The sequence below is a fragment of the Carcharodon carcharias genome, chromosome 9 (assembly GCF_017639515.1).
Source record: "Carcharodon carcharias isolate sCarCar2 chromosome 9, sCarCar2.pri, whole genome shotgun sequence".
In the NCBI taxonomy this organism is placed as follows: Eukaryota; Metazoa; Chordata; class Chondrichthyes; order Lamniformes; family Lamnidae; genus Carcharodon; species Carcharodon carcharias.
In genome coordinates, this window is record NC_054475.1 from 128,476,601 (window position 1) to 128,493,645 (window position 17,045).

General features: G+C 43.9%; 1 protein-coding gene across 1 annotated transcript in view; it reads left to right on the forward strand.

Annotated features, from left to right (window-relative positions):
- LOC121282473 (sodium- and chloride-dependent neutral and basic amino acid transporter B(0+)-like) overlaps positions 1-17,045 on the forward strand; it is a 66,250-nt gene that overhangs the window by 31,239 nt on the left and 17,966 nt on the right. The window contains exons 4-8 of the mRNA XM_041196176.1: positions 102-240; positions 1,050-1,182; positions 6,636-6,776; positions 8,892-9,120; positions 13,810-13,935. Coding sequence (XP_041052110.1) covers positions 102-240; positions 1,050-1,182; positions 6,636-6,776; positions 8,892-9,120; positions 13,810-13,935 — 768 coding nt within the window. The remainder of the gene's footprint in view (positions 1-101; positions 241-1,049; positions 1,183-6,635; positions 6,777-8,891; positions 9,121-13,809; positions 13,936-17,045) is intronic.

The window sequence follows — 17,045 nt, forward strand, 5'->3', positions numbered from 1 at the left end:
TGATTCAGTCAGAGTGAAACAGTCACCCTGCTTATATCACTAGAAATAACAGCATCATTCCCAATGAAATGTCATTCTAAAACAAATTCCACATTTTCTAGATCCACTCTGCAATCTCACTCTGGATGATGGGTATTTTGAAATCGTTAATACAACATGGCTGCATGTAAACAATGAAACTTGTCCAAATGGATCAGAAATCAACATTCCTCACCAGGGTCCAAGTGAGCAATACTGGGAGTAAGTAAATTACTGCAGATAGCAGCATCTGTAACCTGCACAGTTGTACCAGTAGCTTCCTCTCAGGAAGGTTAGCTGAGTCAATGCCCTGTTTAATGAGTGAAAAACTGTTTGATTTAGATAGACATACTATTTAAATCATACACCTGTTACAAAATAACATTGCAACAGGGGCCCTTTCATTAGTTAATAGCTCCCTGGTTTCTGATACTGCAGGTTTACTTTAACAGTATTTATACAGTGAAACATTTGTTGAATATTATTTATTGTCTCCTTTTCCAAGGATGAGATTCACCATTGGAATCCCTAAACATTAAGTGATTCCAATTATCAGTGACCTGCCTTTTTATCCCTTTCTCTGTGTTTTAATTGAATACAGTGTTGTTTTTAACCCAGAGATCTGGGAGCTGAATTGAGGGAAACTTTCTGGGAGCAGGTACCATGTTTAACAATTTAAAGGAGCTGAATTCACAGTGACTAACCCAGGGAGTTTTAACAGTGCAATGTAAGGCATTCAATGAAGCACTGTCAGGAACTCCTTCAAATCAGAGGGAATCTCAACAGTGATCACTATGTCAACATAGCTTCATGATTTAAAATATCAGTAGAAATAGAGAGAAATCATAAAAGATATTAAATTTCATCTCAATTCTTGTCAACAGTTCAATTCTATAAGTAGAAATGATTCTGTTTTAGCTTAATAATATTCAAATATTTGACTAACTATTCTGTTGCATTGGGTCTAATAGTGTCTACGTGTAACGAACAGTATCTTAATACATGTCATTCTCTGTTGTCATTTTATTCAGTAAAGTGGTTTTATGCCGTACCAGTTCAATCAATGAGCCTGGGGAGATAGTCTGGTATTTAGCCCTCTGTCTGCTTCTGGCCTGGCTGATTGTTGGAGCAGCATTATCGAAAGGAATCAAATCTTCAGGAAAGGTAAAAGAATTGGTGATGAATAGAGTTAAAACTGGAGACAAAGTACAGATCTCTGAAACAATAAAAGTAGAATTTATAAACCATTAGTGCAGTGGGCTGGTTTATCTCACAAGTGATGGTAACAGTGACTCTTTGGGGAGTGGGAGATCCATAATTCATGAGCACTTCAGGCTGGATAGAGATTTGGTTTATTTCCTGAGTGAAGAGCAGCTGGAGCAACAAATTCAGACCCCTCATGCCACTGGATGCGGTGCTATCAGAGTCCGAGACTCTCTGAGTGGCATACACAGCTTCTCGGGCAGCTTAAAGCAAATCTTTCCCCATGCTGGAATTTCTATCCATGGGCTGGAATTTCCCAGTTGGTCAGGTCATGGTGTCAAACAGCCATTCTGGCTAATTTGACACATGAATTTGGACTGTGCTGGTCCACTCACCATATCTACTTGTCATTCACTCAAAGAATATGTCTGCACCTGCAAATCCGACTCCCCAATAAAGTTCTCTAAATGATCAACCTCTCAATTTGCAGGTAAAGTGATTTAGGTGAATGTATACTATTGCTTAACAAAAACAGAATTACCTGGAAAAACTCAGCAGGTCTGGCAGCATCGGCGGAGAAGAAAAGAGTTGACGTTTTGAGTCCTCATGAATCCCAGGAGATTCACCTAGTTCTCTCGAAGGGTCATGAGGACTCGAAACGTCAACTCTTTTCTTCTCTGCCGATGCTGCCAGACCTGCCGAGTTTTTCCAGGGGTGAAATATAAGCTGGTTTAAGGTGTGTGTGGCGGGGTGGGGGTTTTTGGGTGGGGGGAGAGAAGTGGAGGGGGGGGTGGTGTGGTTGTAGGGACAAACAAGCAGTGATAGAAGCAGATCATCAAAAGATGTCACAGACAACAGAACAAAAGAACACACAGGTGTTAAAGTTGGTGATATTATCTAAATGAATGTGCTAATTAAGAATGGATGGTAGGGTACTCAAGGTATGGCTCTAGTGGGGGTGGGGGGAGCATAAAAGATTCAAAAATATTTAAAAATAATGGAAATAGGTGGGAAAAGAAAAATCTATATAATTCATTGGAAAAAACAAAAGGAAGGGGGAAGAAACAGAAAGGGGTTGGGGATGGAGGAGGGAGCTCAAGACCTAAAGTTGTTGAATTCAATATTCAGTCCAGAAGGCTGTAAAGTGCCTAGTCAGAAGATGAGGTGCTGTTCCTCCAGTTTGCATTGGGCTTCACTGGAACAATGCAGCAAGCCAAGGACAGACATGTGGGCAAGGGAGCAGGGTGGAGTGTTAAAATGGCAAGCGACAAGGAGGTTTGGGTCATTCTTGCGGACAGACGGCAGGTGTTCTGCAAAGCGGTCGCCCAGTTTACGTTTGGTCTCTCCAATGTAGAGGAGACCACATTGGGAGCAAGGAAAGCAGTAGACTAAGTTGGGGGAAAGGCAAGTGAAATGCTGCTTCACTTGAAAGGAGTGTTTGGGTCCTTGGACGGTGAGGCGAGAGGAAGTGAAGGGGCAGGTATTACATCTTTTGCCTGGGCATAAGGAGGTGCCATAGGTGGGGTTTGAGGAGTAGAGGGTGATGGAGGAGTGGACCAGGGTGTCCCGGAGGGAACAATCCCTACGGAATGCTGACAGGGGGGGTGAAGGGAAGATGTGTTTGGTAGTGGCATCCTGCTGGAGTTGGCGGAAATGGCGGAGGATGATCCTTTGAATGCGGAGGCTGGTGGGGTAATAAGTGAGGACAAGGGGGACCCTATCATATTTCTGGGAGGGAGGAGAAGGCGTGAGGGTGGATGTGCTGGAGATGGGCTGGACACGGTTGAGGGCCCTGTCAACGTGGGTGGAAAACCTCGGTTAAGGAAGAAGGAGGACATGTCAGAGGAACTGTTTTTGAAGGTAGCATCATCTGAACAGATGCGACGGAGGTGAAGGAACTGAGAGAATGGGATGGAGTCCTTATCGGAAGCGGGGTGTGAGGAGCTGCAGTTGAAGTAGCTGTGGGAGTCAGTAGGTTTGTAATGGATATTGGTGGACAATCTATCACCAGAGATTGAGACAGAGAGGTCAAGGAAGGGAAGGGAAGTGTCAGAGATGGACCACGTGAAAATGATGGAGGGGTGGAGATTGGAAGCAAAATTAATAAATTTTTCCAAGTCCCGACGAGAGCATGAAGCAGCACTGAAGTAATCATCGATGTACTGGAGAAAGAGTTGTGGAAGGGGGCCGGAGTAGGACTGGAACAAGGAATGTTCCACATACCCCATAAAGAGACAAGCATAGCTGGGGCCCATGCGGGTACCCATAGCCACACCTTTTATTTGGAGGAAGTGAGAGGAGTTGAAGGAGAAATTGTTCAGAGTGAGAACAAGTTCAGCCAGACGGAGGAGAGTAGTGGTGGATGGGGATTGTTCGGGCTTCTGTTCGAGGAAGAAGCTAAGGGCCCTCAGACCATCCTGGTGGGGGATGGAGGTGTAGAGGGATTGGACGTCCATGGTGAAGAGGAGGCGGTTGGGGCCAGGGAACTGGAAATTGTTGATGTGACGTAAGGTGTCAGAGGAATCATGGATGTAGGTGGGAAGGGACTAGACAAGGGGTGAGAGAAGGGAGTCAAGATAACGAGAAATGAGTTCTGTGGGGCAGGAGCAAGCTGAGACGATCGATCTACTGGGACAGTTCTGTTTGTGGATTTTGGGTAGGAGATAGAAGCGGGCTGTCCGAGGTTGGGCGACTATCAGGTTGGAAGCTGTGGGAGGAAGATCCCCAGAGGAGATGAGGTCAGTGACAGTCCTGGAAACTCTCCCCCCACCCAAACCCCCCCCCCCGCCCCCCTCCAACGCCCCCCCCCCCCACCCCACACACACACACACACACACACACACACACAAACACACACACACACACACAGCTTAAACCAGCTTATATTTCACCCCTTCCTTGGATTCACCTCGTTCTGTTGAAGGGTTATGAGGACTCGAAACGTCAACTCTTTTCTTCTCCGCCGATGCTGCCAGACCTGCTGAGTTTTTCCAGGTAATTCTGTTTTTGTTTTGGATTTCCAGCATCCGCAGTTTTTTTGTTTTTATCTCTGTATACTATTGCTCGGTTTGTGGAAGTACTGTAGGGTGTTTATAGAGGTGTTGTGGTGAGTTGCTGAATTTAGCAGGGGGTGGCACTGCACCCTCACAGCGAAGCAGACTGACCAGTTCATACAAAGGCTGCAACAGGTATGAGCTGCAGTGGTAGTGTCTCTGGGTCTGCAACACCACAGGGAGATGGACTGAAGCTGTGGTGACATTAAGGTCTGCATGATGTTCTCTGCCACACTGGAGCCAGGTTTCTCCATTCGCCTTGATAGTGAGCGAGGCTGTCTGGCAAGCCAGCCAGTGCACCAAGTGATCCTCATCAGTGATCTCCTATGCACCACCCCATCGAGATCCTCATCTCAGTCCCTGTAGCAGGACCTGTCTGTGACCCTGCCAAATGATAAGCTGGTAGATGAGCCCCTTGCCTGGTTGCAGCCCACTCATACCTGGTGCCTCACCACATGAAGATCCCAACTTCATACCAGCCTCTAAGGTAGGTGTTGTGCCAGTGCCTGAGCTGGTGGCTGCGAGTGTTAGATCAGGTGCTTATTCATCAGTGTTGTGCGATTGCTCACTCTCTATTCCTCCTGGCGTATTGTGGCTGGTCAGGCGGCAGTATCTGAAAGTAGAAAATTAGAAATGAGATGAGATTGAGATGAGGGAAGTTAGGGGACTGGTGTGGAGAGGAAGCAAGCGGTCCATGGTCACACCATCAGCAACTTGCATGTCATGTTGGATATCAGGAAAAGGGTGAGGTGGGATTTGAAAAGGGACATAAAGAACATTCCCCATAAACTGTGTGGATGCATCGGTTCTCATTAACCTTGACGGGATCACACGGTGCAACAAGCTGGCCTCACAGAACCAAAAGAAGTTAGAGGAAACATTGAGTAGATGACAGGAACATCCCATCTTTCTCAATGTTCTCACTGACACTGGTTGCCAGGGGCTCTGCTGCAGTTGGCACTATGATACTGAGATCCATCTCCTCCATAGGAGTCAAGAGAAGCAGGCATCCTTGCCCCTCACTGATTCTGCTCCTCTCCCTTAGACTGGGTGGGAGATCTTGTCCTGGGAGAGAGAGAGAGAGGGCAGAATATTAGTGATTGTGTTGCCTTATGCAGACGTTGTGCCTACCACAGCTGAAATTGAAGGCGTGTGGAAGCTGTAAGAGCTCAGTGTCAGGCTGGTATCATTGGTTTATGTATGAAGGTGAGATGGAGTATTAGACACGAGTCATGATTGTTGGGGCTACTGCTGGCTGAGTGATGGGTATTGAGCAAACTGAGAGTTTGGCAGAGCAGTGGGTAGATATCATGTGAAGATACTTTCACTGACCTTCACCAGCTGCATAGGGACATTAAACTTCTTGTGGCAATATTGCCAGGCCATCCGGTTCCAAATCCTTACTTAGACCTCCCAGGTCATCTTTCTCATTCCAATCGGTAGGTGATCCTTGAGAGACTGCTGCACCTCCCCCTCATTGCCATGGAAGCTTGGTCTCTCACCTCATGGTCATACCACTGTGACTCCAGCACTGCATTTGTGAGCCTAAGAGCCCTCTCTCTTCACTGGCAATAATTTTGTGTGCTTCCTACCTGCAGCCAGTGTCAGCAGCAGCTGACAGTAGAACCTCTCTGCCACAGAGTGCACCCCTTAAAGAAAGGCCTTTAAGAGGAGCCAACTGGTTGCACCATATGAAGTCAGCCCACACTGCTCAGCCCCTTGCTGAGCTCTCAGGCAACCAGCAATGTGGGCCCCACTCACACCAAAGCTACAATCATGTAAGTGAAGAGGCACCAATAAGTTTGCATCTTGCCTGTCTCAATAAGAACAGGCACAGGCTGGGTGTAAGCAGCAACACCTGCACCTGAAAAGCGACTATAACCTGCTTTTTCCCCAAACCCCTGAAATGTGCCCCTCATCCTAAGGGTTCCAGTCACTGATACAGGGACTCAGGGTGAATTCCCAATTGCTCTGGAAGGCTCGGCAGGATTGGCTAAGTGATTAAGCAGATTAGGATCCTGGTTTTATTTGAGTGAAATGAGGTTTGTCTGGACAATGAGATTGACAAAGAAACCTGAAGGGTGAAATATATTCATCACGCTCCGATTGCTTTTCCTGTTTAAGTATGTTATTTCCCTGAATGTGAAATACATAAAAGTTAGGATATTATTCTGCACGTTAAATTCAGTTCCATTTTGCAGCTCAGTTTTCAATTCATGTAGTCATTACTGATCCATTTATCTTATGATTCATTCTCTGCTTTGATCACAATCCTGTTAGTTTCCCATCCAATTGGATTCAATACTGTAAATGTTGTACCAGCAATACAGGAAAATCTAATAAGTTACTTTCCATGATCAGGTGGTTTATTTCACTGCGACATTCCCTTATGTGGTTCTGATCATACTCCTGATCCGAGGTGCTACCCTGGAGGGAGCCGATAAAGGAATTGATTTCTACATTGGAAGCCAGTCAGACTTCTCCAAGCTGGCTGATGCTGAGGTAAACACAACAATACAATTGACTGAATTTCAGATGTAACTTTTATTTGAATTGTTTAATGTTTCACTTCATTTTTTTATCTGCTTGGGATCGTCAATTTAAAATCTGAGTGTTGCTTTTGGGTTTTTGCTGAAATGGAGGAAAACTAATTTCTAGGTATTGCTCATTTTTACTGAGACCCTGTGATAAGTTTGAATGAGTTAGTTTACAGTTTTTATCAGCTTGGTGTTAGCATGAGGGAAGGGATGACAAAGGCTGGGATGGAGAGAGAAGAGATAGGACGGAACTGAATGAGATAGAGTGATAGGGAATGGGGTGGAATGGAATTTCCTTTCGATGTCTCCTTCGTTCAGAAACCTTGCAACAGATTCAGTAATAAAATTTTCAGGTGAATTTTCTTATTAATCTTTGGGGTAAATATTGTCTCAAATATGGCTGTAGCAGGGCAATAAATATTACCCATTCCTTATTAGGCTTGTACTTACCCTTTTGATGTCAATGATATTTGGTGTTGTAAGTAGCTGGAAGTAGGAGATGGAAGTGACAAAACATCATCCATATCTGGGATCTGAATGAATATGGAAAAGCAACTGAGTATCTCCTTAACCAATCAGATTGTAGTATTGTGAAATTTACAGCACAGTGATTGAGACAGAGAAAGAAGTGTTAGAGTGGGTGAATTCAATGTTAAATCAGGTACAGAAAGAGAAATAAAGAGAAATGAAGAAAAGAGAGAGAAATAAAATAGCCACAGAAAGAAAAGTTAAACTAATTAAAACTTTTTTCTAAATCTCCAGTAACATTTATAACCTGAATCTACACATCGTTGAAAGGTTAATTAGATTTGAAGTTACTTAAGCATCTTTGCTGAGTTTAGTTTGTATTGACAGTACAAGTACAGAAACTTCACACTGGTCAGTGTATATAAATGTGAGGCAGATAGACAGCTTCCGGTTTCCTGAGGCTCCCGAGAGGTTGGATAGACTTGGATTGTTTTCGTTGAAGCAGAGAAGACTGAGGCGTGACCTGATCGAGGTGTACATGATTATGAGGGGCATGACCAGGGTGAATAGGGAGCAGCTGTTCCCCTTAGTTGAAGGGTCAGTCACAAGGGGACATAAGTTCAAGGTGAGAGGCAGGAGGTTTAGGGGGGGATGTGAGGAAAACTTTTTTTACCCAGAGGGTGGTAACAGTCTGGAATGCGCTGCCTGGGAGGGTGCTGAAGGCGGGTTGCCTCACATCCTTTAAAAAGTACCTGGAAGAGCACTTGGCACGTCATAACATTCAAGACTATAGGCCAAGTGCTGGTAAATGGGATTAGGTAGATAGGTCAGGTATTTCTCACGTATTGGTGCAGACTCGATGGGCTGAAGGGCCTCTTTTGCACTGTGTGGTTCTATGATTCTGAGTGATGGAGTGGTGAATATTGGACAAGAATGTTTGGATTTCTGAGTTTAACCTGAAGTTGCTGTGGGATTTGTGTACAAATAATCATGAGTGTTATTAGCCTCACCATGATTCCCACAGCAGATAATGAGCCTTTGAATTTGTGTGAGTATAAAATGGTTGATATCAAATTGGCACCCTGTTTTATATCCCTTCCAATTTTGATGCCTAATTAAATTATTTATCCTCTGTTTACATGATCACAACTATTCCCTGTGTATGCCATTTACACTGTGTTTTACAGTGGACAATAAAAACAGTGACAAGGTCTTTATTGATACTGAGGTCTAAATTTTGAATTTGGTGGGTTTTTGTTGCATTGGATACGAGTGTGAAAATGATTCCTTTGTTGCTGTTTTCAGTAAAAGAATGGAGGTCACTGCGTGTCAGTGTACAAACTGCAAGTAAAGAATCGAATCACTCACTAGAAAACATGGGTGACAGTGGAAAGCATCGAGGCTCCTAGAGGGAATTTGGCAGCAAGTAGTAGATAGGGAGATGGAATGATGACTGTTTAATGGAGATGCTGTTGACCAGAGGGAACTTCATTCAGTTAGCTCACCACTGAGCTGTGGGACTAACCCTCTACATGGTTAACATAGTTTTATCTGTTGAATGAGTTCAAGTGAAATCTCTCAGTGCTGATTAATTCTCCCTTCTATTAACCAGGTCTGGAAAGATGCTGCAACACAGATTTTCTATTCTCTTGCAGTGGGTTGGGGCAGTTTATTAACACTGTCATCCTACAACAAATTCCACAATAACTGTTACCAAGATACCATCATTATCTGTGTTGTTAATTGTGCTACGAGTGTGTTTGCTGGATTTGCCATCTTCTCAACCCTTGGACACATGGCTCATGTACAAGGCAAGCCTGTTTCAGAAGTTGCACAGTCAGGTAAAGGTACAATTATACTTACTGGGCTGGGTGTTGTTGGAACACGGAATCTCATGACTTGTCTCATCAGTTAGATTTCTTACAGCAGCCTTCAGCTTATAATTGTTTGTTCTGAGTTCACTGGAATTGTGAACTGATAATGAGGGCCACAGGCCGTCTGGGACCTTAGTGAATAGTGTGATCCATAATGGTGTATCCACTCAGTGGGATTTAAGGATTGAGAAAGAAACAGAGAGATGGTAGAAAAGGATGGCCTTGTGATTGGTGGTTGAATTGGTACGATAGATAAAGTTAACCAGCAGACACTTCTTAGGTGGAAACTGAGTTTATTAACAAGGCCCTCAGCAGTACTACATCTGTGCTTTCAACTCAAATGCAATCTCTACACACATAACTACTAACTACTGACTACCGACTACTGAGGTTGTCCACGCTACCCTCTTATTGGGTATTAAAGATCATGTGATCTTCCTTAACAAGCACTATTCTTCTTAAAGGTATATTAAACACCAATTAAGACCATTATTACCACATCCCTCCCCCTTTACTCAGATATACATTTTATATTTACAAATACAAATTTCTCAAAACAACAAAATATTTACAAATTCAGTATTTCTGGTGGTTTCCTTATGCATATAGAATGTCTCAGCTCTGCAACTTGAGATGCTTTGTTAAGAACTTCCTTTTCTGGAGTTACCTGAATATCAGGTGCGATGGTGGGCACCTATAGATCTGTATCCTCATCTCTTACAGGAACATCAAACATGTCCGAATAGGTTGAGTATCCTCAACAGGCAACACTGACCCAGTCGTGATCACTGGTGGAATAAATTCTTGGTGACCTGTTTCTCTCTTCCTTAAGTGATCCACCTGTCTCTGTATGACTTGGCCTTCCACCTCTACGTGGTAAGATAGAGGTCCAGCCACTGCACTTATTTTACCTGGTAACCACTTTGGTCCTTCTCCAAAGTTCTTCATGTATACCATCTCTCCCACAGTAAATTTCCTCTCATGATTATGCCAGCCGTGTCTAGTTTTCTGGCTTCCCTAACTCCTTTTCACCTTCCCCTGTAAATTCAGCATTAATAATCTCAATTTTGTCCTGAGACGGTGTTTCAACAACAACTCCGCAGGTGTAACATCTGTTGTTGTACGAGGGGTGGTCCTGTAATGAAAAAGAAAGCGTGCTAGCTTGGTTGCCAAGGAATCACCATTTAGCTTCTTCATGCCTACCTTGAATTTTGAACCATCCTTTCAGCCAGCCCATTTGAGAAAGGGTGGTATGGTGAAGCTTTTACATGAGTGATATCATTGAGGCTGGTAAACCATTAAAACTCAGCACTCGTGAATGCTGTGCCATTATCAGAAACGACTATTTCTGTTAATCTGTTAATGGCAAAACTTTGACATAGTTTCTCAATTGTAGCAGAAGACGTTGGTGACTTCACCTCATATATTTCCATCCATTTTGGGAAAACTCCTCCAATAACACTCAACACTATCCTTCCACCTTCCACTAACTCTTCACCCTCAAAAGAAAGACAAAAGCACCTCACCTGATGGGCCCATGGTTATCCCTATGAAGAGTATTACTGGTGGGGTTGGTGGTTGAGGCTGGGCTTGTCCAGCTGAATGCATGCTCAGCTGGGAGTGATTACGAGAGGGTCTTAACTGTACATGGAAGGACCAAAATGGCAGATCCTGCATCAAATCAGTGTGGGAGGCTGTTCCATTTCAAGTCCACCCATTCCGAATTTATCGGGTACACACAACACATGGCCACACAGGCACCTTTGCATTCAGGGTGTGCCACACGGGCTATGCTGGAAGTGGCTGGAACCATTCTAGTCAATATGTTTTGTGTTTCAGTTTTCCACCAGCACTAGCAGCATTATGGTGGCAAATTGAACAGCCAGTCCAGTTGGCTCCTGCTTCACGACTGCCTTGGTCCAAACATTTTCCGAAACTCCCAAAATTTGGGAAAGGTTCTATTAGATTGAAAGATAGCAAATGAAAGTCCATTATTCAAAAAGGGAGGTAGATAGAAAGTGGGGGACTACAGGCCAGTTAGCTTAACATCTGTCATAGGGAAAATGTTAGAAGCTGGTATTAAAGAAGCCATGGCATGGTACGTGGATAAGTTCAATGCAATCAAGCAAAGTCAACATGTTTTTGTGAAAAGGAAATTGTGTTTAACCAACTTATTGGCGTTCTTTGAGGAAGTATCATGTGCTGTGGATAAAGGGGAATCAGTGGACGTACTATACTTCAGTTTCTGGAAGGCATTTGATAAAGTGCCACATCAAAGGTTATTGTGGAAAGCAAAAGCTCACGCTATTGGGGGTAACATATTGGCATGGATAGAAGATTGACTGGCTAACAGGGAGCCGAGAGTAGGCATAAATGGATCTTTTTCAGGTTGGTAATATGTAACAAGTGGTGTTCCACAGGGCTCAGTGCTGGGACCTGAACTGTTTTCAATTTATATAAATGACTTGGATGAAGGGATGGATGGGATGGTTGCTAAATTTGCTGATGATACAAAGAAAGGTAGAAAAGTAATTTGTGAAGAGGATATAAAGAGGCTACAAAAAGATATAGATAGGTTAAGTGAGTGGGCAAAGATCTGGCAAATCGAGTATAATGTGTGAAAATGTGAAATTTTCCATTTGGCAGGAAGAATTAAAGAGAGGCATATTATCTAAATGGTGAGAGGTTGCAGAGCTCTGAGATGCAGAGGGTTCTGGGTGTCTTAGTGCATGAATCTCAAAAAGTTAGTATGCAGGTACAGCACGTAATTAGGAAAACTCATATGTTATCATTTATTGCAAGGGGAATTGAATACAAAAGTAGGGAGGTTATGCTTCGGTTATACAGTGCACTAACGAGACCACATTTGGAGTACAATGTATAGTATTGGTCACCTTACTTTAGCAAGGGTGTAAGTATGTTAGAAGCTGTTCAGGGAATGTTTACCAGATTAATAACTGGGATGGGTTGTCTTATAAGGTTGGACAGGATAGGCTTGTATCCGCTGGAGTTTAGAAGATTAAGAGGTGACTTGATTGAAACATATCAGATCCTGAGGGGTCCTGAAAGGGTGGATGTGGAGAGGATGTTTACTGTTGTGGAAAGATCTAGAGCTAGGGGTCACTATTTAAAAATAAGGGGTTGCCTCATTTAAAATGGAGATGAGGTGAGATATTTTCTCTCAGAGTCTTTGGAACTTTCTTCCTGAAAAGGTGGTGGAAGCAGAGTCTTTGAATATTTTTAAGGCAGAGGTGGTTAGATCCCTTGTCAGCAAGGGGTGATAGGTTATCCGGGGTAGGCAGGATGCAGATTTCAAGTTATCATCAGATCAGCCATGATCTTATTAAATGGCAGAGCAGGCTCGAGGGGCTGAATGACCTACTCCTGCTCCTTGTTTGTATGTTCATAACATGGACAAAAGGGCTGAACTCCAGACCTGAGGGGAAAGTGACTGCCCTTGACATCAAGACAGCATTTGACAAGTGTGGCAACAAGGAGCCCTAGCAAAACTGGAATCAATGGGGATCAGGGAGAAAACCCTCCATTGGTTGAAGCCATACCTCTCACAAAGGAAGATGGTTGTGGTTGTTGGAGGCCAACCATCTCAGTGCCAGGACATCTCTGCAGGAGTTTCTTAGCATAGTGTCCTAGCCCCAACTATCTTCAGCTGCTTCATCACCTTCCATCCATCATAAGGCCAGAAGTAGGAATGTTCACTGATGGTTGCACAACGTTCAGCACCATTTGTGACTCCTCAGATACTGAAACAGTCCATGTCCATATTGCAGGAAGATCTGGACAACATTCAGGCTTGGGCTGATAAGTGGCAGGTGGCATTCACTCCACACAAGTGCCAGACAACATCTGTCTCCACCAGGAGAGAATCCAACCATTGCCCCTTTACATCAATGTCATTACCATCACTGAATCCCCCACTATCCACACCTTTGGGATTACCATTGACCAGAAACTGGTCTGTGTAAATACTGTGGCTACAAGAGCAAGTCAGAGGAATTCTGTGGCAATCAACTCACTCCTTGTTCCCTGCAACTCTGTCCACCATCTACAAGGCTCAAGCCAGGAGTGCGATGGAATACTTTCCATTTGCCTGGATGACTGCAGCTCCAACAACACTCAAGAAGCTCAACACCATCCAGGATAAGACGGCCACTTGATCAGCACCCAACACATTCACCTAAATGTTCACTCCCTCCACCAACACGCACAGTGGCAGCAGTATGTACCATCTGCAAGATGCACTGCAGCAGAATACCAAGGCTTCTCAGACAGCACCTTCCAAACATATGACCTCTACCACTTGGAAGGACAAGGGCAGCAGACGCATGGGAACACCAACACCTGCAAGTTCCCCTCCAAGTGACACACCATCCTCACTTGGAAATATATCGCCGTTCCTATACTGTCGTTGGGTCAAAATCCTGGAACTCCCTCCTTAACAGTACTGTGGATGTACCTACACCACATGGACTGCAGTGATTCAAGAAGGCAGCTCATCACCACCTTCTGAAGGGCAATTAGTGATGGGCAATAAATGCTGACCTTGCCAGTGACACCTACATCCCTTAAAAGGATAAAAATAAAATGTCTACTGTATGTTACATTAATTTTACCATGTCAATTATATCCACTGTTTAGGTTTTGGTTTGGTTTTCATTGCCTACCCAGAGGCTCTTGCACAGTTGCCATGGGCACCATTCTGGTCCTTTTTATTTTTCCTCATGCTGATCACTCTGGGACTCGACACGCAGTTTGCATCCTTGGGTAAGAATGACAATACTTCATTTAAATAATCACTTTCTATTTATATAAAAGGAAGTTGTATTTATTATGCTTATAATGTAGGGTCGGGAATTACTGCTGGTGATGTCAGTGAATGAGTAATGTTTCTTTGTGGCAACTCTCTGCTCGCTGTCCAATGGAGCATCAATCTGTTTGAATTCATTGTGTTAACAGCAGCATTAAATGAATATTCAGGTAAATGTCACCTCAGCATCTGGAAGATATCAGTTTGATTTTAATTGCAGTGATTTTCAATCTCACTGTTCAGGTGATGTTCCCTCTCCCTTTTCCTTTTCCTACATGGTAGAGCCTCATTTTTCTCCATTTGTGCCCAGGAGCTGCAGCTCCAGGTGTCTGATGATAATCATCATACAGTTTGAGGTGCATCTGAACGGTTTCCCACACAGCAGAGGTACAGGAGCAGGATTAGATAAAAATGCACTGAGGAACGATGACATTGATATATTACGTTTTTGTCACTGGAGTCGTCCAGAGGCCTGGATAAATGACCCAGAGACATGAGTTTAAATCTCAGCTCAGCAGCTGAGGAATTTCACTATTTTCCCCTCCACCTCCTGATGTAAATCAGGAGGTGGAGGGAGAGAGGAACTTGGTGAAATTGCAATCACTAGGGAAGTAGCACTGCGCAAACTGATGGAGCTACAGCTGACAAGTTTCCGGTTCCAGATGGACTTCATCCTAGGCTCTTAAAAGAGGTGGCTAATGAGATAATAGATGCGTTGGTGTTCATTTTCCAAAATTTCCTAGTTTCTGGAAAGGTTTCATCGGACTGGAAAATAGCAAATATAACCTTTCTATTCAAGAAGGGAGGGAGGCAGAAAACAAGAAACTATAGGCTGGTTAGCTTGACATCTGTAGTGGTGAAGGTGTAGAGTTAATCCTTAAAGAGGTTATAGCTGGGCACTTAGAAAAGCTCAAGGTAATCAGGTCAGGTCAGCATGGTTTTGTGAAAGGGAAATTATGTTTAACAAATTTATTAGAGTTCTTTGAAGGAGTAACATGTGCAGTGGACAGAGGGGAGTCTGTAAACGTACTGTACTTGGATTTGCAGAAAGTATTTGATATGGTGCCATATCAAAGTTTAATTTGGAAAATAAAAGCTCATAGTGTAGGAGGCAACATATTAATCTGGATAGAATATTGGCTAGCTGACGGAAAACAGAAAGTATGCATTAATGGATCTTCTCTTGGATTGGCAGGATGTGACAAGTGGAATTCCGCAGGGGCCTGTGCTGGGGCCTCAACCTTTTACAATTTACATCAATGACTTTGATGAGGGGTGAGAAGGCATGGTAGCTAAATTTACAGATGACACAAAGATTGGTCGGAAAGTATGTTGTGAAGAAGACATAAGGAGTTTCCAGACAGATAAAGATAAGTTGAGTGAGTGGGAAAAAATCTGGCAGATGGAGAATAGTGTAGGAAAATGTGAAGTTGTTCACTTTGGCAGGAAGAATAAAAAAGCAGAGTATCACTTAAATGGAGAACGACTACAGAATTCTGAGGTGCAGAGTGATCCAGATGTTCGAGTGCATGAGTTACAAAAGGTTAGTATGAAGGTACGGCATGTAATCAAGAGGCTAATAGAATGCCATCCTTTATTACGAGAGGAATTAAACATAAAAATAAGAATGTTATGCTTCAGTTATACAGGGCATTGTTGAGACATCTCGAATACTGTGTGCAGTTTTATCTGCTTATTTAAAGAAGGATGTAAATATATTGGAGGTGGTTCAGTGGAGGTTTGCTAGATTGACACCTGGAATGAGTGGGTTGTCTTATGAGGATAGGTTGGACAGGCTGGGCTTGTTTCTACTGGAGTTTAGAAGCATGAGTGGTGACTTGTTTGAAGAATATAAGATACTGAATGGTCTTGACAATGTCGACATGGAAAGGATGTTTCTTCTAGTGGGTGAGTCCAGAACTAGAGGGCACTGTTTTAAAATTAGAGGTCACCCTTTTAAGACAGAGATGAGGAAATTTTTTTTCTCTCAGAGGGCTGTGCGACTTTGGAACTTTCTGCCTCAGAAGGTGGTGGAGGCAGGGTCACTGAATATTTTTAAAGCAGAGTTAGATAGATTCTTGTTAGGCAAGGGGCAGATGGGAATATGGAACATGAAACACAAACAAATTAGCTGTGGTCTTACTGAATAGCGGAGTAGGCTTGAGGAGCTTCTGCTCCTATTTCATATGTTCAAATTTAAACTCAGACAATTAAATAAATCTAGAATTTAAAAGCTATTATCTTCACTGGTGATAATGAAGCTTCTGCTTTATTGTAAAGCACCCATCTTGTTCACTGTAGCCCTTCAGAAAAGGAAATGTGCCACCCATATTGGTCATGTGACATGTGACTCCAGGCCCACGCAATATGTTTGACCCATATCTGCCCTATGAGATGGCCGTGCAAGCCAAGTGCTGCTAATCACTGCGATAGGAACAAAAAAAAGCAGATGGACCATCTGACATCGGGCTTGTCACGAGAAATGACAAAGGCACACCCTGTTAGTCCCTCTGCACTAGCAGCTGGAGGCTTGTACCAAAACCGTGGTGGTGGGGTGGGCTGGGAGGGGGGGGGCGGGGGGGGGAGGTGGGGGGGGGGGTCAGGTTTGCTGTCTCACAGGCTAGTCAATAACAGCCTGACATAGTCATACCAACCGGCAGGACAACCCAGCAGAGTAGCGGTATACAGTCGGGAGGAAGTTGCCCTGGGAGTCCTCAACATTAACTTCGAGCCCTATGAAGTCTCATGGCAACAGATCAAACATGGGCAAGGAAATCTCCTGCTGATTACCACGTACCGCAGCCACCTCCACCCCTCCCAACCCCACAACCCCCCTTCCTTCCCCTAGCTGATGAGTCAGTACTCCTCCAAGTTGAACACCACTTTGAAGAAACACTGAGGTTAGCAAGGGCACTCGGGGAAGGGAGACTTCAATGTCCATCATCAAGAGTGGCTCAGCAGCACCGTTACTGACCGAGCTGGCTGAGTCGTAAATGACATAGCTGCTAGACTGAGTCTGCAGCAGTTGGCGAGGGAACAAACAAGATGCAAAAGCATATTTGACCTC